Source organism: Astyanax mexicanus, chromosome 11 (assembly GCF_023375975.1).
Source record: "Astyanax mexicanus isolate ESR-SI-001 chromosome 11, AstMex3_surface, whole genome shotgun sequence".
In the NCBI taxonomy this organism is placed as follows: Eukaryota; Metazoa; Chordata; class Actinopteri; order Characiformes; family Acestrorhamphidae; genus Astyanax; species Astyanax mexicanus.
In genome coordinates, this window is record NC_064418.1 from 34,697,124 (window position 1) to 34,720,527 (window position 23,404).

Consider the following 23,404-nt stretch of genomic DNA (forward strand, 5'->3'; position numbering starts at 1 on the left):
ATCCCCAAAGTTTATGGGTCTTTGTTCAGATGCTTTTAGCGAGACAGATGTTTTCAGCAAATGGTCGTAAAAGTCGTTAAAGTGTTATCATTCAAGGTTGGGGGGAATCACCCTCTGCTCTCCAGTGGAATTTCTTAAGTGGATCTAAGAGTGTGATTTCACAATGAGACATCAGGCTATCTGCTACAACATAGATGAATGTCATTAATTATTAATAATAACATATAATTAAAGGTAAATTGAGAAAATTTGTAATTTCACGAGTGTGTATCAAACTGGTAGCCCTTCGCATTAATTGGTACCCAAGAAGTAGCTCTCAGGTTCAAAAAGGTTGGTGACCCCTGCACTACCACAACGGTTCTGGCATTGTATGAAAGAGACTGTCTTATGCTATCAAGTGTGCGACTTTCGGCAACGTACACGCTATCGTTGATTTTTTATGAATTTTTATTTATATTAAAAAATGCTTAAAATTCAATAACTCAAGATTGGCACAAACTACCACAACACTTCTGGCATCGTTTGAAAGAATCTGACTTATGCTATCAAGTGTGCGACTTTCGGCAACGTACACGCTATCGTTGATTTTTTATGAATTTTTATTTATATTAAATAATGCTTAAAATTCAATAACTCAAGATTCTCACACACTACCACAACAGTTCTGGCATCTTTTGAAAGAGACTGTCTTATGCTATCAAGTGTGCGACTTTCGGCAACGTACACGCTATCGTTGATTTTTTATGAATTTTTATTTATTTTAAAAAATGCTTAAAATTCAATAACTCAAGATTGGCACAAACTACCACAACAGTTCTGGCATCGTTTCAAAGAGTCTGACTTATGCTATCAAGTTTGTGACTTTCGGCAACGTACACGCTATCGTTGATTTTTTATGAATTTTTATTTATATAAAAAAATGCTTAAAATTCAATAACTCAAGATTGGCACAAACTACCACAACAGTTCTGGCATCGTTTGAAAGAGTCTGTATTATGCTATCAAGTGTGTGACTTTCGGCAACGTACACGCTATCGTTGATTTTTTATGAATTTTTATTTATATTAAATAATGCTTAAAATTCAATAACTCAAGATTCTCACAAACTACCACAACAGTTCTGCCATCGTTTGAAACAGACTGTCTTATGCTATCATGTGTGCGACTTTCGGCAACATTCACGCTATCGTTGATTTTTTATGAATTTTTATTTATATTAAAAAATGCTTAAAATTCAATAACTCAAGATTGGCACAAACTACCACAACAGTTCTGGCATCGTTTGAAAGAGTCTGACTTATGCTATCATGTGTGCGACTTTCGGCAACGTACACGCTATCGTTGATTTTTTATGAATTTTTATTTATATTAAAAAATGCTTAAAATTCAATAACTCAAGATTGGCACAAACTACCACAACAGTTCTGGCATCGTTTGAAAGAGTCTGACTTATGCTATCAAGTGTGTGACTTTCGGCAACGTACACGCTATCGTTGATTTTTTATGAATTTTTATTTATATTTAAAAATGCTTAAAATTCAATAACTCAAGATTGGCACACACTACCACAACGGTTCTGGCATCGTATGAAAGAGACTGTCTTATGCTATCAAGTGTGCGACTTTTGGTAACGTACACGCTATCATTGATTTTTTATGAATTTTTATTTATATTAAATAATGCTTAAAATTCAATAACTCAAGATTGGCACACACTACCACAACGGTTCTGGCATCGTATGAAAGAGACTGTCTTATGCTATCAAGTGTGCGACTTTCGGCAACGTACACGCTATCGTTGATTTTTTATGAATTTTTATTTATATTAAAAAATGCTTAAAATTCAATAACTCAAGATTGGCACAAACTACCACAACACTTCTGGCATCGTTTGAAAGAATCTGACTTATGCTATCAAGTGTGCGACTTTCGGCAACGTACACGCTATCGTTGATTTTTTATGAATTTTTATTTATATTAAATAATGCTTAAAATTCAATAACTCAAGATTCTCACACACTACCACAACGGGTCTGCCATAGTTTGAAACAGACTGTCTTATGCTATCATGTGTGCGACTTTCGGCAACATTCACGCTATCGTTGATTTTTTATGAATTTTTATTTATATTAAAAAATGCTTAAAATTCAATAACTCAAGATTGGCACAAACTACCACAACAGTTCTGGCATCGTTTGAAAGAGTCTGACTTATGCTATCATGTGTGCGACTTTCGGCAACGTACACGCTATCGTTGATTTTTTATGAATTTTTATTTATATTAAAAAATGCTTAAAATTCAATAACTCAAGATTGGCACAAACTACCACAACAGTTCTGGCATCGTTTGAAAGAGTCTGACTTATGCTATCAAGTGTGTGACTTTCGGCAACGTACACGCTATCGTTGATTTTTTATGAATTTTTATTTATATAAAAAAATGCTTAAAATTCAATAACTCAAGATTGGCACACACTACCACAACGGTTCTGGCATCGTATGAAAGAGACTGTCTTATGCTATCAAGTGTGCGACTTTCGGTAACGTACACGCTATCGTTGATTTTTTATGAATTTTTATTTATATTAAAAAATGCTTAAAATTCAATAACTCAAGATTGGCACAAACTACCACAACGGTTCTGGCATCGTTTGAAAGAGACTGTCTTATGCTATCATGTGTGCGACTTTCGGCAACGTACACGCTATCGTTGATTTTTTATGAATTTTTATTTATTTAAAAAAATGCTTAAAATTCAATAACTCAAGATTGGCACAAACTACCACAACGGTTCTGGCATCGTTTGAAAGAGACTGTCTTATGCTATCATGTGTGCGACTTTCGGCAACGTACACGCTATCGTTGATTTTTTATGAATTTTTATTTATATAAAAAAATGCTTAAAATTCAATAACTCAAGATTGGCACAAACTACCACAACAGTTCTGGCATCGTTTGAAAGAGTCTGTATTATGCTATCAAGTGTGTGACTTTCGGCAACGTACACGCTATCGTTGATTTTTTATGAATTTTTATTTATATTAAAAAATGCTTAAAATTCAATAACTCAAGATTGGCACAAACTACCACAACAGTTCTGGCATCGTTTGAAAGAGTCTGACTTATGCTATCAAGTGTGCGACTTTCGGCAACGTACACGCTATCGTTGATTTTTTATGAATTTTTATTTATTTAAAAAAATGCTTAAAATTCAATAACTCAAGATTGGCACAAACTACCACAACAGTTCTGGCATCGTTTGAAAGAGTCTGACTTATGCTATCAAGTGTGTGACTTTCGGCAACGTACACGCTATCATTGATTTTTTATGAATTTTTATTTATATTAAATAATGCTTAAAATTCAATAACTCAAGATTGGCACACACTACCACAACGGTTCTGGCATCGTATGAAAGAGACTGTCTTATGCTATCAAGTGTGCGACTTTCGGCAACGTACACGCTATCGTTGATTTTTTATGAATTTTTATTTATATTAAAAAATGCTTAAAATTCAATAACTCAAGATTGGCACAAACTACCACAACACTTCTGGCATCGTTTGAAAGAATCTGACTTATGCTATCAAGTGTGCGACTTTCGGCAACGTACACGCTATCGTTGATTTTTTATGAATTTTTATTTATATTAAATAATGCTTAAAATTCAATAACTCAAGATTCTCACACACTACCACAACGGTTCTGCCATAGTTTGAAACAGACTGTCTTATGCTATCATGTGTGCGACTTTCGGCAACATTCACGCTATTGTTGATTTTTTATGAATTTTTATTTATATTAAAAAATGCTTAAAATTCAATAACTCAAGATTGGCACAAACTACCACAACAGTTCTGGCATCGTTTGAAAGAGTCTGACTTATGCTATCATGTGTGCGACTTTCGGCAACGTACACGCTATCGTTGATTTTTTATGAATTTTTATTTATATTAAAAAATGCTTAAAATTCAATAACTCAAGATTGGCACAAACTACCACAACAGTTCTGGCATCGTTTGAAAGAGTCTGACTTATGCTATCAAGTGTGTGACTTTCGGCAACGTACACGCTATCGTTGATTTTTTATGAATTTTTATTTATATAAAAAAATGCTTAAAATTCAATAACTCAAGATTGGCACACACTACCACAACGGTTCTGGCATCGTATGAAAGAGACTGTCTTATGCTATCAAGTGTGCGACTTTCGGTAACGTACACGCTATCGTTGATTTTTTATGAATTTTTATTTATATTAAAAAATGCTTAAAATTCAATAACTCAAGATTGGCACAAACTACCACAACGGTTCTGGCATCGTTTGAAAGAGACTGTCTTATGCTATCATGTGTGCGACTTTCGGCAACGTACACGCTATCGTTGATTTTTTATGAATTTTTATTTATTTAAAAAAATGCTTAAAATTCAATAACTCAAGATTGGCACAAACTACCACAACACTTCTGGCATCGTTTGAAAGAATCTGACTTATGCTATCAAGTGTGCGACTTTCGGCAACGTACACGCTATCGTTGATTTTTTATGAATTTTTATTTATATTAAATAATGCTTAAAATTCAATAACTCAAGATTCTCACACACTACCACAACAGTTCTGCCATCGTTTGAAACAGACTGTCTTATGCTATCATGTGTGTGACTTTCGGCAACATTCACGCTATCGTTGATTTTTTATGAATTTTTATTTATATTAAAAAATGCTTAAAATTCAATAACTCAAGATTGGCACAAACTACCACAACAGTTCTGGCATCGTTTGAAAGAGTCTGACTTATGCTATTATGTGTGCGACTTTCGGCAACGTACACGCTATCGTTGATTTTTTATGAATTTTTATTTATATTAAAAAATGCTTAAAATTCAATAACTCAAGATTGGCACAAACTACCACAACAGTTCTGGCATCGTTTGAAAGAGTCTGACTTATGCTATCAAGTGTGTGACTTTCGGCAACGTACACGCTATCGTTGATTTTTTATGAATTTTTATTTATATTTAAAAATGCTTAAAATTCAATAACTCAAGATTGGCACACACTACCACAACGGTTCTGGCATCGTATGAAAGAGACTGTCTTATGCTATCAAGTGTGCGACTTTTGGTAACGTACACGCTATCATTGATTTTTTATGAATTTTTATTTATATTAAATAATGCTTAAAATTCAATAACTCAAGATTGGCACACACTACCACAACGGTTCTGGCATCGTATGAAAGAGACTGTCTTATGCTATCAAGTGTGCGACTTTCGGCAACGTACACGCTATCGTTGATTTTTTATGAATTTTTATTTATATTAAATAATGCTTAAAATTCAATAACTCAAGATTGGCACACACTACCACAACGGTTCTGGCATCGTATGAAAGAGACTGTCTTATGCTATCAAGTGTGCGACTTTCGGCAACGTACACGCTATCGTTGATTTTTTATGAATTTTTATTTATATTAAAAAATGCTTAAAATTCAATAACTCAAGATTGGCACAAACTACCACAACACTTCTGGCATCGTTTGAAAGAATCTGACTTATGCTATCAAGTGTGCGACTTTCGGCAACGTACACGCTATCGTTGATTTTTTATGAATTTTTATTTATATTAAATAATGCTTAAAATTCAATAACTCAAGATTCTCACACACTACCACAACGGTTCTGCCATAGTTTGAAACAGACTGTCTTATGCTATCATGTGTGCGACTTTCGGCAACATTCACGCTATTGTTGATTTTTTATGAATTTTTATTTATATTAAAAAATGCTTAAAATTCAATAACTCAAGATTGGCACAAACTACCACAACAGTTCTGGCATCGTTTGAAAGAGTCTGACTTATGCTATCATGTGTGCGACTTTCGGCAACGTACACGCTATCGTTGATTTTTTATGAATTTTTATTTATATTAAAAAATGCTTAAAATTCAATAACTCAAGATTGGCACAAACTACCACAACAGTTCTGGCATCGTTTGAAAGAGTCTGACTTATGCTATCAAGTGTGTGACTTTCGGCAACGTACACGCTATCGTTGATTTTTTATGAATTTTTATTTATATAAAAAAATGCTTAAAATTCAATAACTCAAGATTGGCACAAACTACCACAACAGTTCTGGCATCGTTTGAAAGAGACTGTCTTATGCTATCAAGTGTGCGACTTTTGGTAACGTACACGCTATCATTGATTTTTTATGAATTTTTATTTATATTAAATAATGCTTAAAATTCAATAACTCAAGATTGGCACACACTACCACAACGGTTCTGGCATCGTATGAAAGAGACTGTCTTATGCTATCAAGTGTGCGACTTTCGGCAACGTACACGCTATCGTTGATTTTTTATGAATTTTTATTTATATTAAAAAATGCTTAAAATTCAATAACTCAAGATTGGCACAAACTACCACAACACTTCTGGCATCGTTTGAAAGAATCTGACTTATGCTATCAAGTGTGCGACTTTCGGCAACGTACACGCTATCGTTGATTTTTTATGAATTTTTATTTATATTAAATAATGCTTAAAATTCAATAACTCAAGATTCTCACACACTACCACAACGGTTCTGCCATAGTTTGAAACAGACTGTCTTATGCTATCATGTGTGCGACTTTCGGCAACATTCACGCTATTGTTGATTTTTTATGAATTTTTATTTATATTAAAAAATGCTTAAAATTCAATAACTCAAGATTGGCACAAACTACCACAACAGTTCTGGCATCGTTTGAAAGAGTCTGACTTATGCTATCATGTGTGCGACTTTCGGCAACGTACACGCTATCGTTGATTTTTTATGAATTTTTATTTATATTAAAAAATGCTTAAAATTCAATAACTCAAGATTGGCACAAACTACCACAACAGTTCTGGCATCGTTTGAAAGAGTCTGACTTATGCTATCAAGTGTGTGACTTTCGGCAACGTACACGCTATCGTTGATTTTTTATGAATTTTTATTTATATAAAAAAATGCTTAAAATTCAATAACTCAAGATTGGCACACACTACCACAACGGTTCTGGCATCGTATGAAAGAGACTGTCTTATGCTATCAAGTGTGCGACTTTCGGTAACGTACACGCTATCGTTGATTTTTTATGAATTTTTATTTATATTAAAAAATGCTTAAAATTCAATAACTCAAGATTGGCACAAACTACCACAACGGTTCTGGCATCGTTTGAAAGAGACTGTCTTATGCTATCATGTGTGCGACTTTCGGCAACGTACATGCTATCGTTGATTTTTTATGAATTTTTATTTATTTAAAAAAATGCTTAAAATTCAATAACTCAAGATTGGCACAAACTACCACAACACTTCTGGCATCGTTTGAAAGAATCTGACTTATGCTATCAAGTGTGCGACTTTCGGCAACGTACACGCTATCGTTGATTTTTTATGAATTTTTATTTATATTAAATAATGCTTAAAATTCAATAACTCAAGATTCTCACACACTACCACAACAGTTCTGCCATTGTTTGAAACAGACTGTCTTATGCTATCATGTGTGTGACTTTCGGCAACATTCACGCTATCGTTGATTTTTTATGAATTTTTATTTATATTAAAAAATGCTTAAAATTCAATAACTCAAGATTGGCACAAACTACCACAACAGTTCTGGCATCGTTTGAAAGAGTCTGACTTATGCTATCAAGTGTGTGACTTTCGGCAACGTACACGCTATCGTTGATTTTTTATGAATTTTTATTTATATTTAAAAATGCTTAAAATTCAATAACTCAAGATTGGCACACACTACCACAACGGTTCTGGCATCGTATGAAAGAGACTGTCTTATGCTATCAAGTGTGCGACTTTCGGTAACGTACACGCTATCGTTGATTTTTTATGAATTTTTATTTATATTAAAAAATGCTTAAAATTCAATAACTCAAGATTGGCACAAACTACCACAACGGTTCTGGCATCGTTTGAAAGAGACTGTCTTATGCTATCATGTGTGCGACTTTCGGCAACGTACACGCTATCGTTGATTTTTTATGAATTTTTATTTATTTAAAAAAATGCTTAAAATTCAATAACTCAAGATTGGCACAAACTACCACAACAGTTCTGGCATCGTTTGAAAGAGTCTGACTTATGCTATCATGTGTGCGACTTTCGGCAACGTACACGCTATCGTTGATTTTTTATGAATTTTTATTTATATTAAAAAATGCTTAAAATTCAATAACTCAAGATTGGCACAAACTACCACAACAGTTCTGGCATCGTTTGAAAGAGTCTGACTTATGCTATCAAGTGTGTGACTTTCGGCAACGTACACGCTATCGTTGATTTTTTATGAATTTTTATTTATATTTAAAAATGCTTAAAATTCAATAACTCAAGATTGGCACACACTACCACAACGGTTCTGGCATCGTATGAAAGAGACTGTCTTATGCTATCAAGTGTGCGACTTTCGGTAACGTACACGCTATCGTTGATTTTTTATGAATTTTTATTTATATTAAAAAATGCTTAAAATTCAATAACTCAAGATTGGCACAAACTACCACAACGGTTCTGGCATCGTTTGAAAGAGACTGTCTTATGCTATCATGTGTGCGACTTTCGGCAACGTACACGCTATCGTTGATTTTTTATGAATTTTTATTTATTTAAAAAAATGCTTAAAATTCAATAACTCAAGATTGGCACAAACTACCACAACAGTTCTGGCATCGTTTGAAAGAGTCTGACTTATGCTATCAAGTGTGCGACTTTCGGCAACATTCACGCTATCGTTGATTTTTTATGAATTTTTATTTATATTAAATAATGCTTAAAATTCAATAACTCAAGATTGGCACACACTACCACAACGGTTCTGGCATCGTATGAAAGAGACTGTCTTATGCTATCAAGTGTGCGACTTTCGGCAACGTACACGCTATCGTTGATTTTTTATGAATTTTTATTTATATTAAAAAATGCTTAAAATTCAATAACTCAAGATTGGCACAAACTACCACAACAGTTCTGGCATCGTTTGAAAGAGTCTGACTTATGCTATCAAGTGTGCGACTTTCGGCAATGTACACGCTATCGTTGATTTTTTTTTAATTTTTATTTATATTAAATAATGCTTAAAATTCAATAACTCAAGATTCTCACACACTACCACAACGGTTCTGCCATCGTTTGAAACAGACTGTCTTATGCTATCAAGTGTGCGACTTTCGGTAACGTACACGCTATCGTTGATTTTTTATGAATTTTTATTTATATTAAAAAATGCTTAAAATTCAATAACTCAAGATTGGCACAAACTACCACAACGGTTCTGGCATCGTTTGAAAGAGACTGTCTTATGCTATCATGTGTGCGACTTTCGGCAACGTACACGCTATCGTTGATTTTTTATGAATTTTTATTTATTTAAAAAAATGCTTAAAATTCAATAACTCAAGATTGGCACAAACTACCACAACAGTTCTGGCATCGTTTGAAAGAGTCTGACTTATGCTATCAAGTGTGCGACTTTCGGCAACGTACACGCTATCATTGATTTTTTATGAATTTTTATTTATATTAAATAATGCTTAAAATTCAATAACTCAAGATTGGCACACACTACCACAACGGTTCTGGCATCGTTTGAAAGAATCTGACTTATGCTATCAAGTGTGTGACTTTCGGCAACGTACACGCTATCGTTGATTTTTTATGAATTTTTATTTATATAAAAAAATCCTTAAAATTCAATAACTCAAGATTGGCACAAACTACCACAACAGTTCTGGCATCGTTTGAAAGAGTCTGACTTATGCTATCAAGTGTGCGACTTTCGACAACGTACACGCTATCGTATTTTATGAATTTTTATTTATATTAAATAATGCTTAAAATTAAATTACTCAAGATTGGCACACACTACTACAACAGTTAAATTATTATTTTTTATATAATTTTGTAGTCAATGAATGTCTTGACTACTAAACTGCAATGTTCCAATATCTATTATAAAACCAGTACTAATGGTTATTAAATAATAAGCCATTAATAAGCAGTTACAACACATAAATGGAAAGGGCAACACTGGGCAACAGTGGCCTGCCGTGTACCCAATAGTGATTCCAAGTTCGTTTATACCGTTAAACCTCAGGTCTTACTAGATGCTTATCCTACTTTGTCTCATCCATCAGTCAGCATTATGTTTTTGTTAATAACTTTATTCATTTAGCTATTAGTACAATAATAAATAACTAAACTGATTTTCTATATTATTTTTTTTATGTTATTTTCCCTGTTGTTCTGTGTAATTATGTGTTGTAAGTGCTTATTAATATTTTTAAAGTATTTACAACTTAATTAATTACCATTAATAAACTCCTTATTTTAAAGTGGTAACATAAAACCTTACCCGGCAGGCAGAGGCTGCTGCAGCAAAAATGGAATTACAATGAATGTAATATTACCCTTAATTTCAAAAGAAACTTTTCAGAGCATGTACTGAGAAACTTTTTCATGTAAAATTTCTGTATCAGGATACATGATTACTTATGATGATGCTCTTACTGTTAAAAAAAAAGGCAAGAGAAATGTGAAGGGAAATGATGGTGTAGAAGCAGGTGAACAAAGCCAGTTTTATAGGAGACATAGAAATTTCACATACACTACACTGTTTGGGGTTTGTATCAAAAGAGCTGAGCATTTCTGAGCAGAAGCACAGGAATTTGCAGCAGTAATAAATCTACACATTATCAAAAGTCGTTAACAGTCACAGATATCCCTCTGCAATGGAAATGAAAAGTTTACCAGTGTTTTCGACTACAGTGCAATAACCATGGCAAATCAAAACCTTTCAAAATGCATTTTTTTATCCATGGATATAAAACAATTTATAACAATCATTTTACAGTTCATTCTGCATACTAAAGGTTACAAAACAGGACTCAAGCAGTACACACAGATGAACAAATTTTCTACAAAAAAAAAGAAAAGAAAAAAAAAAGAGACATTGCAATCTATAACATTTATGCACGGTTCTCTTTTCATTAAAAAGAAAGAAATGAAAGTTTTTCCTGGCTTTCAACTTAAAATGCATTTACCTTCTCTTTACAGTATTAAAATAGCATACTTAGTTTCTTATCAAGTACATTGCTCTTTAGGTTTTTGTTTTGTTGTTTTTCTTACAGTACAACATTAGGTAAATGTGATTTGCAAACCCTATCAGCTTCTGTTGTCTTGTGGGAAGGTTTAACAGTGAAATGATACATCTCAAGACCTGAAGATACAGCTTATGTTCAGACTATGATTGTAGTGGCGTTCTTCACTCATCTAGAAAACATTTCGTTTTTAGGTGTGGAACACTTAACCTGAATTCTGAAAAGTATCTATAAAATATGAATTATAATATACAACAATTTTGAAACTTTCATCGACTAATAATAGCAACATGATTATTCTTTAACACGCTTTTTGTCCGAGCTTGAATGTAAACCACTTGAAGTGTGATCCAGCATCATTCTAGGGTGGTGGGTGAACATGTCTTTGTGTTTTTGATTGTGTGTATGTAATTGTGTGCATGTGTGTGTGTGTGTGTGTGTGTGTTGGCGGGTGTATCGATACATTCCACGTTCTGGTACAGCAGACACTGAGGGAAAAAAAAAATGTGTGTATGTCTGCATGTGCATCCATGGCTGCTTGTTCATGCTAATGCAACCAATCGCAGTTGGACACAATGTGGCCTACAGCATGCACAGAGTTAAGAGTCTCTTCAGCTAGCCACACACCTCTCAAACAAACTACACATCACATTTTTTATAAAATACCTGAATATTCTGTCACATGATTAAAAGCAAGAGAAAAAGAAAAACATTTACCCAAAAGCTCAGAGAGGGAAGGTATCTGTATTCTCCAAATCCTTTCCCCCTGCTGGCATAACCAACAGGTTCAGCTTATTTGTGCACGTGTGATTATGGCTGTACCATGTCTGTCAATTCTGTTCATATGAAATGGACACACAGGTTGTCTGCCATTTGAACTGAGCTTCGATTGACAGTTTGCTACTGTTGCCCCCTCCCATCCTCAGAGAGAGCTTTGAATTCAGTTATACTCAACCAATGCCTTCATCTTAAAAACATGTCAAATCCTTGTAAAAACCCAGTCTCAAAATGGAACTGTCACACACTGAACCCATTAGACATTACTTAACAAGTCCTTTATACCTTTGCACAAAAGTTTGATCTCCCAGCACCCCAGTGTACAGTAACTGACCCTAATGCTCACATAAGGGGCAGAGGGGGTGAACAGTGAAACCAGGCAGGAGGAGAGTCAGTGGCTTAGGCTGGCTGGCTTCCCTCCGAGTTTCCTGTCCAAGGCACGAGCTGCGCTGGCGATTTGTCCAGAGTTTCCCTGTGTGTGGGTGTGTGTGTGGTTGGGTGTGGCTGTGTGATGATGAGCAGAGGGTCAAAGGCGAATGGCAGGCTTTACAGAGGGATTCAGGCAGGAATCGGAGGCTGTCTGGGTACAGATCAGTTGGGCTTGGAGCAGAGTGAGGCTGGGTGGGTGTCTGGGGCTCAGGTAAAAGGGGCTGCTCACAAAGTGGCTGGGTGGGGATAAAGGGAGACTCACAGCATTGTTGGAGTTGGGTCAAAGGCCCAGCATGTATGGGATGTGGGAGCATGAGGAGATAGGGAAGCTGTTGTGGACGGGCCGGGCTCACAGGGTGGTTCGGGCACAGTGGTGTTTGAGCTTGCAGGGTAACACGCCTCGATTCAACTGGTAAAACTCCACCAGCTGCAGTAGATCAGTGAAGCGTGTGTTTCCATCATCCAGACTGTAGAAGAGCTCACCGTCATCCTCCACCTTAAACAAACACACACATATAATTAGTTCACCTGGGCTGATATTAATGTACAGAAATTAGAAGTTGTTTTTATGGTTAGACGGGAACTCACGGGTAGAATCTGAAAGTGTCGGATTCTCTGAGTGTGACAGAGAGACAGGACAAATGTCTTGGGGTTGCTTTGGCTGTCCCTTAAGAGAAAAACCCTGAAGACAAAGAACAGTGTCAATTAAAAAAAAAAAAACATCTTCTAACAATCTAAAAGACATTAAGCATTAGCTATGCACTCTACAATTAGAACTAAACAACAGGACGTACCCATCAATTAGACCATGTTGGGTGATCAGTTTCTGAGCCTCATCTCGTGACAGCTTGCTGTGGAACCACGGTTGAGCCATGTGAATTGCTGGAGAGGAGGAGAACATGTTTGTTAAAAATCCACTAGTTCTGTTTGTTAAGTATTCAATAGTTCTGCTGGCAGGAATAGGCAGTACTGAAAGTATATAAGCATGGGAAGTAATGCCTGATTTTCTGCCACAGCTGCATATGAGACAGTTCCATCTTCCAAGATAGGATGTTTTTTGTGTTTTATGTTTTGTCTTGAAAGGTTTATTTTATTTGACTGATGATGCACGACCTGCATCAATATCTGAACCTGAACTGGACTTTTTGCCATCCCAACAATCCCTAAGCAATCCACCTTGTTTATGGTTAGTTGCCACTTCCCACACACCACATGGCACTAGTTCCATCATGGATCCTCTAACCCAGTCCCAGGCAGCAGTGTTACAGTAACTAGCAGAATACATGCACAGTTCATAAGAGACAACCTTAAAAAACACCTTAACCTTCTCACACCATCTGTGTCTAAAGGGGTATTTCTAATCTGTAGATAGAGACCTGTCGCATGGCCTTTCATGAACCACCTGTAGACGAGCCACAATTTATGTTCTGGCCCCACAACAGTAATCTTACCTCACCCTGCCTCCAGCCTCAGCCTGCTTTTCGGTCAAGGACACAAGGCCTTCCTTGCCCAGCCCAGAGAGGCCATAGCCTCAGCCCACTTCCCTACCCAGTCTATAGAACAGACCTTCCCTGCCCAGCATGCAGCATACAGTTATTGAGAAAATTACCAACTGAACATATTGGCAATATATAAAGAAGAACCACAGTGCCAAGCTCTAGCTTCAGGAGTCATAGCTGGTAGTACAGAAAGCCATACAGGCCAAAAGGGAATCCTCTCACCCAACTCCTACTTCATCCTTTCACCAATAGACCAAACATCAAATCTGGTCATTTAAGTTCAAAAATGAACAATTCTGTCCCTACTACCTAAGTGCAAGAACCACATTACATACTGTTCACAAATCAAAAGGCTGAATAACGATGAGCTTAAGGAATGGATAAAGAAAGATGGAATGCGTCTGCCCATCAGGCAAGAAAGTGTGACCTCTGGAAACCATGCCTGCAATGTCAATAAAATCATCTGATGGTCCACCATCAATAAGACAGTGCAGTCATATCAACAAAGAGTGCTGCCACAAGTTACTGTCCAAAAAGCGTTTATGTAAACCTATAAAGCTATGCAGCTACAGTGCTGCTGAAGATCATGATCATGAAGTTCATGTAGTGCTCAGCCACAAAGACAACCCTCATTTGATAACTTCTATTAGGGAAATCAGGTCAGGACATCATGGTCCAACTGCCATTCACACTGATTTGGGTTAGACTTCGGCCCAACAAACTAGCACAACATCAAGAAATAAATGATAAAACAATAAGACAAGGAACTAACCTATGTTGGAAAGAGAGCTTTGAGAGGGGGAACAGCTTCCGTGGCTCAGTCGATGACAGCTCTTCCTCTGATGGAGAAACAGTTATAAACACAAACAAAATGTTCATCACTATTTAAAGTGCTTAACATTAACAGTCTTTTATGTACACTTTAACAGATATATCCTGATAAGTTTGTGCAGAATCACTAAATAAAACTGAATTCAGGTGTTTGATTTAGTCCCATTGCCGCAGGCATGTTAATCAAGAACTTAGTCTGGCATCTTGCCTTTATAAACATTTGTGAAAGAGTGGGTGGTCAGTTCATCGGTTTTTACTGAACAGTGGAAGGGTTTATAGTGCATAAAAATCTAATGCTCTGCTGACTAAACTGAATAACTGCAGAGCTCCAAAGCTGCTGTTAGAGCTGCAAAGGAAGGTAGGGGGGCCTAAGGTTTTAGAACGGAATGTCATTAAAGCTCCTGTAATGTGTAGGGGTCCCAATACTTTTGTCCATATAGCACTAAATGCAGTGGTGTTCAGTGAGGCCCTTTTAACCCTCCAGAGAATGTAAATGCAAATCATTACAAAATATTTAATCAGGAAATATATATTATAGTTATTGTAGGCTATAAGCATATATTTTAATTTTTATTTTACAGCAACTAATTCAAAGCATTAGTCTGCGTTTTTCAGTTTCTACAGGACTCTTATCTGACAGCTGTTCTAACCAATCAAAGCCTTTTAAAATGTCTTTTTCCCACGTGTCTGCGTGACCCTTCTGCTGATTTTTTGAAGGGTGTAGTAATGAGTATATTAGCAAAGTCGCAGGACAATCTAAGCAATCATTTTCATGATTTTCACTCTGGGGCGGGGCCATGACTGTCTAACCCCTTCTCGGCACTCTGCTGAAAGGGCTATGCATTGCATAGTAAAACGGGGCACATGCTGGATACTATAATATTAAAAGCCTTTTTAAAGGCTGCCCTTTAAAATGTGAAACTAATGTACAATAATAGTGTTTTAGAAAGGGTACACACTATATTAACTGCACTAAATGGATCTGCTGTAATTATTAGTAATTGGATGAAGCTCAAGAAACTAAATGTTAAAATTTCATTGGACAAATTACACCTAGAAGTGTTGACCAGCTAAACATCACCTAATATGGTGCTGCTGTGATAAAAGCCAGATCTGGGTCTCACCCTCCACGACAGACCCTCCTCCACAGCTACTGACAGAGCCTCCGACGGGTTCTCGATCACGCGGCTCCTGTGCCCTGAGAAATCCATGGCCACAAGAGAGTTCTCCGAGATGCTTCTCTGCATAACACATATATGCATCATTACATTAGGCACACACACACACACAAAAAGATTTACAACTCACAATAACTCTTTTCTCCATTCAGTTCACACCCACAAAGAAAAGACTGAAGCCGAACACCTTTAAGCTCTTTTGTCTTTGTGGAGTCATGCTGCCACCCAGTGTTCTAATCCTGTAACATGTCCAGAGTGGCAGTATTAGCAGGCCTAGGAAGTGAGGGTCATTTGTGTGAATCAGGGGATTGCACAGATTGACAATAGGACTCACAGCTTTAACTGGGCTTTATAAGCTGTCACACTCACTAGCTCTCCATCCTTTATAATCGCTAGGAAAAGGAAATTATTCTTTTGTCAAGATTATAGAACTTGCGCTTAGAAACCGACATGGTTTATGCACATTTAGGCTTAAGACCCACAAAATCCTTAAGGAGCATTTAAACAAAGTGGCCAGTGTTCGATTTCTAGAATATACAAATTCCTCTCTGTGTGAAGAGTCGGTCTGTTTTCACAGAGTTTAAGTGAGGATATCTAGCCAGGGGTGAATCTCCTAAACACAAATTAGTCTAAGCATAGAGAAACTAACTAACATAGGACAAAAAGGGGAAAAAGTCCTCAATAACCCCGTCTAGCATGCTAGAAAGAGAAAAGTGAAGGAGATCAAGAAACCTATGAAATTATATACAGCTCTGGAAAAAAAATAAGAGACCACTTTAATTTCTGAATCAGTTTCCTTGATTTAGCTATTTATAGGTATATGTATGAACAGGATATGTATGAGCATTTGAATTTTATTCTATCAACTACAGACAACATTTCTCCCAAATTCCAAATAAAGATCCTGTCATTTAGAGCATTAATTTGCAGAAAATGACAAATGGCTGAAATGACAAAAGATGCAGAGCTTTCAGACCTCAAATAATGTAAAGAAAGCTCATATTTATAATATTTATATTAAGTTCATATTTATAACGTTTTAAGAGTTCAGAAATCAATATTTGGTGGAATAACCCTGGTTTTAAATCACAGTTTTCATGCATCTTGGCATGTTCTCCTCCACCAGCCTTACACACTGCTTTTGGATAACATTATGCCCCTCCTGGTGCAAAAATTTAAGCAGGTCAGCTTGGTTTGATGGCTTGTGATCATCCATCTTCCTCTTCCTATTACATTCCAGAGGTTTTCAATTAGTTACAATCAAAGAAACTTATATATTTTGGTCTCATTTTGGTCTAATTTTTTCCCCAGAGCTGTACTTAAAAAAAAAAAAAAACTATCCTAATTTCACAAACTACTACTTGATAATTTTTCATATTCCCGTAATATGAATTCGATTTATTATTGCCCATCTATGGAAAGTTAGCAGCCCCCGGCTTTTAGATGCTGAACTGCTGGCAACACTGTAAACAGAACAGCAGGTTAGCTGTTCATTTGCAAGCCAGTACAAATAGTACTTTAGTAACAGAGGAGTTTGCAAACAGGAGTTAATTTACAATCATTTCTAAGATCTAGTTAACAAAATACTGAGGGCTGAGAACTAAGACATTTGTGATGTCTCCCAGATTTGCATGTGGAATCATTCTAATGGTTGTATTATCAGGTTCACGTCTAAAAATAACTGTATTTTAAAGTTTAAAATGTATGGATGGAGAGAATTCAATTTTCGGAGAATCCAAACTGATCTGTTGACTTTCACAAAGTACTGCAAGTCACCTCATGTTTCATACTTTACACACACACACACACACACACACACACACACACACACGAGGTTTAAAGTACTCGTGGGCACAAGCTAAAGATTACAGCAGAATGCGTGTGTGTGTGTGTGTTTAGACTGGGATGGGGCATGCATGCGCGAGTGTCCAGGTTAGGACACTGCGCGTTCCTCCAACAACAAGGCCGAGGTGATGAGTTGTAAAGTCAGCGAGCAGCTGATGCTGAGTTATATTTAGAGCGAGCCTGGCTCCCCCAGCATGTCCCAGACACAAAAATAACTCCGGGGCTTACTTCCACACAATACCTTCATTTAGAGGAAAAATGACTAAATTGTTCACAGAAAAAAAGCATGAAACTACAGGCTCCCATTTATGGTATCTTGGAGAAACCATGCTGGACAGAGGGCCTCTATACCTCACAGAGCAGCACCAGGACAAGGACATGCTCAATTGAAAGGGTACATTTTGAGATTTGAAAACAACTCTTGGTTCCAGTTTCTCATATTGTAAAGCTGGAACTGATCTTTGGAGTTACATGACCTCATATTAAATAATCCACAATAATCCATATAATCCTTTTTAAGGTGATGGGAGGACAGGGTGGGGGATAACCTTGGATAGCTCACCATTGGAGAGTTTTTCTGCTTCTGATGAGGCTGGATGAAGTTTTGGTAAAGCTGCATCCCAAACTGCACACATAAGAACAGCACCATGTTAGACACTGAACTATAGATGTCTCCATCACATTTTTAATCATCATTTGATATCGATACTGAGCCCTAATATGATACTTTTTTTGGCAATGCAGTAAAAAAAAGAACACATCCAAGTTGTCCTTTGGCAGTTGTGGCAGTCCGTATTATTTTGTTTCTAAACTGAAAGCATTAGAATTTCTGAGTAGAGAAGTGATAAAATATTACGTTTAATTGTATCAGTGTGCTGGAACCACTATCCTTGCCAAGCTGAATATATATTTATTCTAAAAATTGCAGTGTTTTCTCAGGAGTTCCTCTGGCCACCTCACGCGTCTTTACGTACTTACGTCACAGGCACAGCCTCTAAAAGAAGATCCAAATCAGTTTTGAACGTGAGCAACTGGTGGAGCAATAGAGACTTCAGAAGGGGAAACTCAGAGCTCAGTAGCTCATTTACTCAGAGTAAAAACAAAGTGTGTAGTGGAAGTGAAGAGTCTGACTGAGTGCACTCTCTCTCTTTGACTGAACATGACCTAGAATCGGATTCATTCGCTCTGAAAGGAGACCGCATCACACCCGCCCAGATTAAAATTATTCTTCCGCATGCTCGGTGCAATTACCCATTCTCACCAGAGAGGGCCCTAAATCCCAAAACTTACAGACATCAGCTTTAAGGTTTTTTAAATAAATCTATCAATACCATTAAAACAATGGTATCAAAACGTACTATTTTTATCACAAAATAAACACATACTGAATAGCCATATAAACTAATTAAATATAGGTTAAATATCGACAGAAATACCTTGCCACAATTCTCAGTTTTAAAAAATGATATAGTTTAAAAATTATAGTTTAAAATATGTTTAAACAAAGTATGTATAGTTTAAAATGTGACGTGATTTATATTCCTTGAGAATCTGTTAAAATAACGGCCAAGTATCTTAATATTAAAACTCTGATATTTGTTTCTATGTACTGACTTAACAGGAGGGAACTAATTAGGCGAGATGCGCACATGCTCACACAGACACGGAGAGAGAGGGAGTACCCTAGGCAAAGTGTGATACACTCTTAAATTGAAGCGGCTACAAACGCTTCTTTGAGCAATAGAAGAACAGTTTTAAAAAGTGTAACTTTGATGTGAATGTAAAGAACATTTATATAAATGGTTCTTTATCCACACTTTTTTTCCTATGAAAAAATGACTTCTTTGTAGCAACTTTATTTAAAAGGTGGATGGAGGAAATTGGGGGTATTGGTGGAGGGGAGAGAGAGGGAGAAAGAAAGAAAAAAAGAGAGGAAAGAGTTGAAGAAGAGAGAGAATGTTAGAGAGGGAAGGAAAGGAGAGAGAGAGTTCACCTTGAAGAGGCGCATGGCTGTGATCCAGCAGGTTCTGGTCTGCTCATCATCAGCACACAGCAGTTTGAGGTCCCGTGCTGAGCTTGACTTACTTGGCTGCACAGAATCACATGCAGGAACACACCTTAACAACATACAACAATCTGAGCAATCTTTTTACCTGTGTTCAAATAAATACTTTGTATAAGCATACATAAAAACAGCATACTGTAAGAAAAATACAGAACAAATAGGACACATGAGAAATGCAATAAAAAAGTACTTTCTCTTACATTTACATTAACTGTTGTTTAATTGCAGTATGATGATTCATATTTTATCTAGTCAGCTTTATTTCATTTTAATAATTATACCATACTATATAATTTTTATAATATATTTGTTCATGCATTTTATGCCTGCAACATCTTCCCAAAACAACTCAGGGCTAGTATTGACATTTTGAGGAGCAAAGATTTTGTCAGCAAATAACAAAATGTATTACATTTTTTACTAAACCTAAGCTGTGCATCCAGAAGTTAATTTGGAAGGGTGCGTCATGGTATGGGATTATTTCAGCAGGAATGTAGAAAAGTACATTGAGATCTTGGAGCAACATGTGCTGCATTTAAGACGACATCTTTTCCAGGGACATCTCTGCATTTTTCTATAAGACAATACAAAGCCACATGAAGACGTATGTATTTCGATTTGACCGTTTACATTCATGTCGCATGTCCATGAATCAGATATGTATCCGATTTGGGACCACATATGAAACGGACTCAAATCTGATTTGAACAGAAAAGTCTGATTTGGCACGTTCACACAGCCCTTCACACAAGGAAAAAAAATCTGATTTAAATCACTTTAGTCTGGTGATGTGAACGAAGCTGAAATGTCTTTTTTAAGTATTATAAGAGGGAGTGGTAAAATCTACAAAAAAATTTTTTTGCATGCTTAAAATGCAAGAATAGATGTATATTAAGTAATAATTTATATTGTCATATACTTCATACTGTAAAGTAATAAAAGTTAAAATTTTTATTTGGATTTTTAGTACTGTTAGTGATTTATCTGTTTCTTTTAGACTTTGGGAAGAGTCTAGATCTTGCATAAAGCACGTACACACATATAATATTAATAGCTTAATAAAAATAAAAGTGTAATAATTCATCGTCAACTCCACATCCTGATTGTAAACGGTATTCTGATGCAAGATCCGAGACTTGTGGCCTCTCACAACATTACAAAGGTCAAGGGAGATAAGAAGCCAGACGCTATGTTTGATTAAGGCTTTATATAACCCTATTATAAGTGATAAGTGTAATTAGGCTGATTATATCCTAAAGCTAACTGTGCATGACTGGCATGCTTAATATAATTAGATATTGCACAAGCGAATGTGTGTGCTATATGCGTTCAGTGGTTTAGCTAGATGTGTTGCGAAGGAAAGAGCGTAAATACTTTCACGCAGAATCCGTAGTCCGTGGGAGCTCCGTGTGTTTTTCTGGCTGATAACAAAGTGTAGACATCACCGTCACAAAACTCTGCAGCAAACTGCAGATGCCTGGGTTCCTTACAGTGAGAAAGAAAGAATATGAGAGAGAAAGAGAGAGATGGGCACAAAGAAATAAAGAAAGAAAGAGGCAGAGAGGGAGAAATGGAGAGAATTATACATTACAGTTGCTATTTAGTGGAATCAGTAATCACAAACATATAAATAAAAACACACTTTCTTCTTATTGAAACCCCGCTGGGTTCTTAGCCTACGAGGCTTCTTCCGCAGGGGTGATGAGGGAGGGTGGAGCTGCCCTGCATTCCTCTACCTTTATCCCTGAGCTCCAGCACTAAGCCCGCTGTAGCAAGGGGATGAATGTAAACATGTGAATTATGTGCAGCATCCAGCATACCGTCAGGACATGTGCTACACAAATGACGGGTGTACTGTAATACCGCGAGCCTAGCACCGAGTGTGAATATGTGAGCACTCCGAGGCACTTGGAGCTCCTGACGAGGCAACAGAAGGGTGAGGAGGGATGGGAGACGACTGCTTTCTAACAGTCAGACTTCAAATTCAGACCATCTAAGCCAGGGGTATCCAAACTTTGTTTGTTGGTGGCCAGAAGGAGAAATATATGTGCAGTCACGGACCACAGACTCTGTAATAAACAAATAATGAAATATACCACTTATAATAATACATTTTCTTGATTACTATCATTAACACACCATTTTACTTGAGTTACTATCTTTATCTATCTTTGACATTGTTGTGTAAACTAAGATTTTGATGTTGATGAGTTGATGTTTTGTTTCCTAATGTCTCTTAATACTATAATCCTTCATTACAGTAACTGATTCCTGACAAATTAAACATACACCGCATTCTTATATATAATTATTCTAAAAACTGGGATGTCGGGTCGCTTTTTCGCAGAAGTTCTTCCGGCTAAGTCACGCATCTTTACGTAATTACTACGTGTACAGGCTCTAAAAGAAGATCCGGCTGTTTTACTGCTAGCGCACTCTCGTTGCTTTTAGACTCTTTGGCTCGTTTTCTGCGCTACAACTGTGCATTCTCACCGATTTTAGACTCTTTGGCCTGTTTTCCGTGCTACAACTGCGCATTCTCGCCACTTTTACACTCTTTGGCCTGTTTTCCAGGCTACAACTGCGCACCCTCGCCGCTTTTAGACTCTTTGGCCCGTTTTCCGCGCTACAACTGCGCATTCTCACAGCTTTTAGACTCTTTGGACCGTTTTTCGCTACAACTGCGCACCCTTGCCGCTTTTAGACTCTTTGGCCCGTTTTCCACGCTACAACTGCACACTCTCGCTGCTATTAAGACTCTTTTCTGTCCGTTTACCGTGCTACAACTGAGCATTCTCGCCGCTTTTAGACTCTTTGGCTCGTTTTCTGACACCTAGCGTTCAAACTTTGAATCTCACATTATAAAACCTGCTTAATATTGGACCAACTTTCATTTTATTTCTGAAATAACACGTAGTTTGGACACCAGTGATCTAAGCTCTCAAGAAGGCAAACAAAGGAAACAGGTTTGTGTGGTGCAATCCCGGTGGTTTAAATCTGAAACCAGGCTCAAGGTGAAGGGCTGCTGCTGAAGCTCGGGAAGAGGTTGCTGTGGTTTAACACTGTTATTCTAAGACTTATAGCTGACACTGCAGCAACAGGATTAAAGAGTAAAGACTAGGAGGGCATTTAGCTATGTAATCCCGTGGCTTGGGTTGCAACACTTGGACTGAAATTACTGCACCAGTTAAAATTGTGTGGATTTAGTGTGATGCTTCATCTAAGCTCCACTTGAAAGGTTTGGAGTTAGCATTCAGTGTTTGGAAACACTCTCACGGACTCTCAAGACAGCCTATGGTTAAAATAAAGGGCAACACTCACACAATGTAAGAGACTTAGGGCAATCTCTTCTATTTCAAACAGGGCTGCCCTCTCAATTACAAGCAGGGTGTAATATGTACAACAGGAGATAGAACCAAATACATGTTGCAATGCCAACAGCTTTATCTTAACAACAGTGAAAGGGAGCCAAGTGAAAAGAAAAGAAAGAGAGAGAGAGAACGAGAGAGGGAGGAAAGAAAGAAGGCCTTTCCCAAGCAAAGCGACACAAAGCAAGTCTTTGTCTCATTTCTATGCGCTACACTATTCTAATTTCCCAACTGCCAACAGACAGACATGGACAGACAA

General features: G+C 36.8%; 1 protein-coding gene across 10 annotated transcripts in view; it reads right to left on the minus strand.

Moving 5' to 3' along the window:
• Positions 1-10,617: 10,617 nt before the first annotated feature.
• Positions 10,618-23,404, minus strand: part of grb14 (growth factor receptor-bound protein 14) — a 64,992-nt gene continuing 52,205 nt past the window's right edge. For 9 of the 10 annotated variants that reach the window (XM_022680033.2, XM_022680031.2, XM_022680032.2 and 6 more), the window contains 8 exons: positions 21,152-21,262; positions 19,706-19,801; positions 18,275-18,337; positions 15,814-15,930; positions 14,631-14,697; positions 13,154-13,241; positions 12,948-13,041; positions 10,618-12,855 (listed from right to left, as the gene is read on the minus strand). In XM_022680033.2, the coding sequence (XP_022535754.1) occupies positions 12,709-12,855; positions 12,948-13,041; positions 13,154-13,241; positions 14,631-14,697; positions 15,814-15,930; positions 18,275-18,337; positions 19,706-19,801; positions 21,152-21,262 (783 nt within the window). In that variant the 3' untranslated portion in view covers positions 10,618-12,708. Of the gene's footprint in view, positions 12,856-12,944; positions 13,042-13,153; positions 13,242-14,630; positions 14,698-15,770; positions 15,931-18,274; positions 18,338-19,705; positions 19,802-21,151; positions 21,263-23,404 lie in introns of those variants that run through there. The other variant, XM_049484890.1, reaches the window with a different exon arrangement.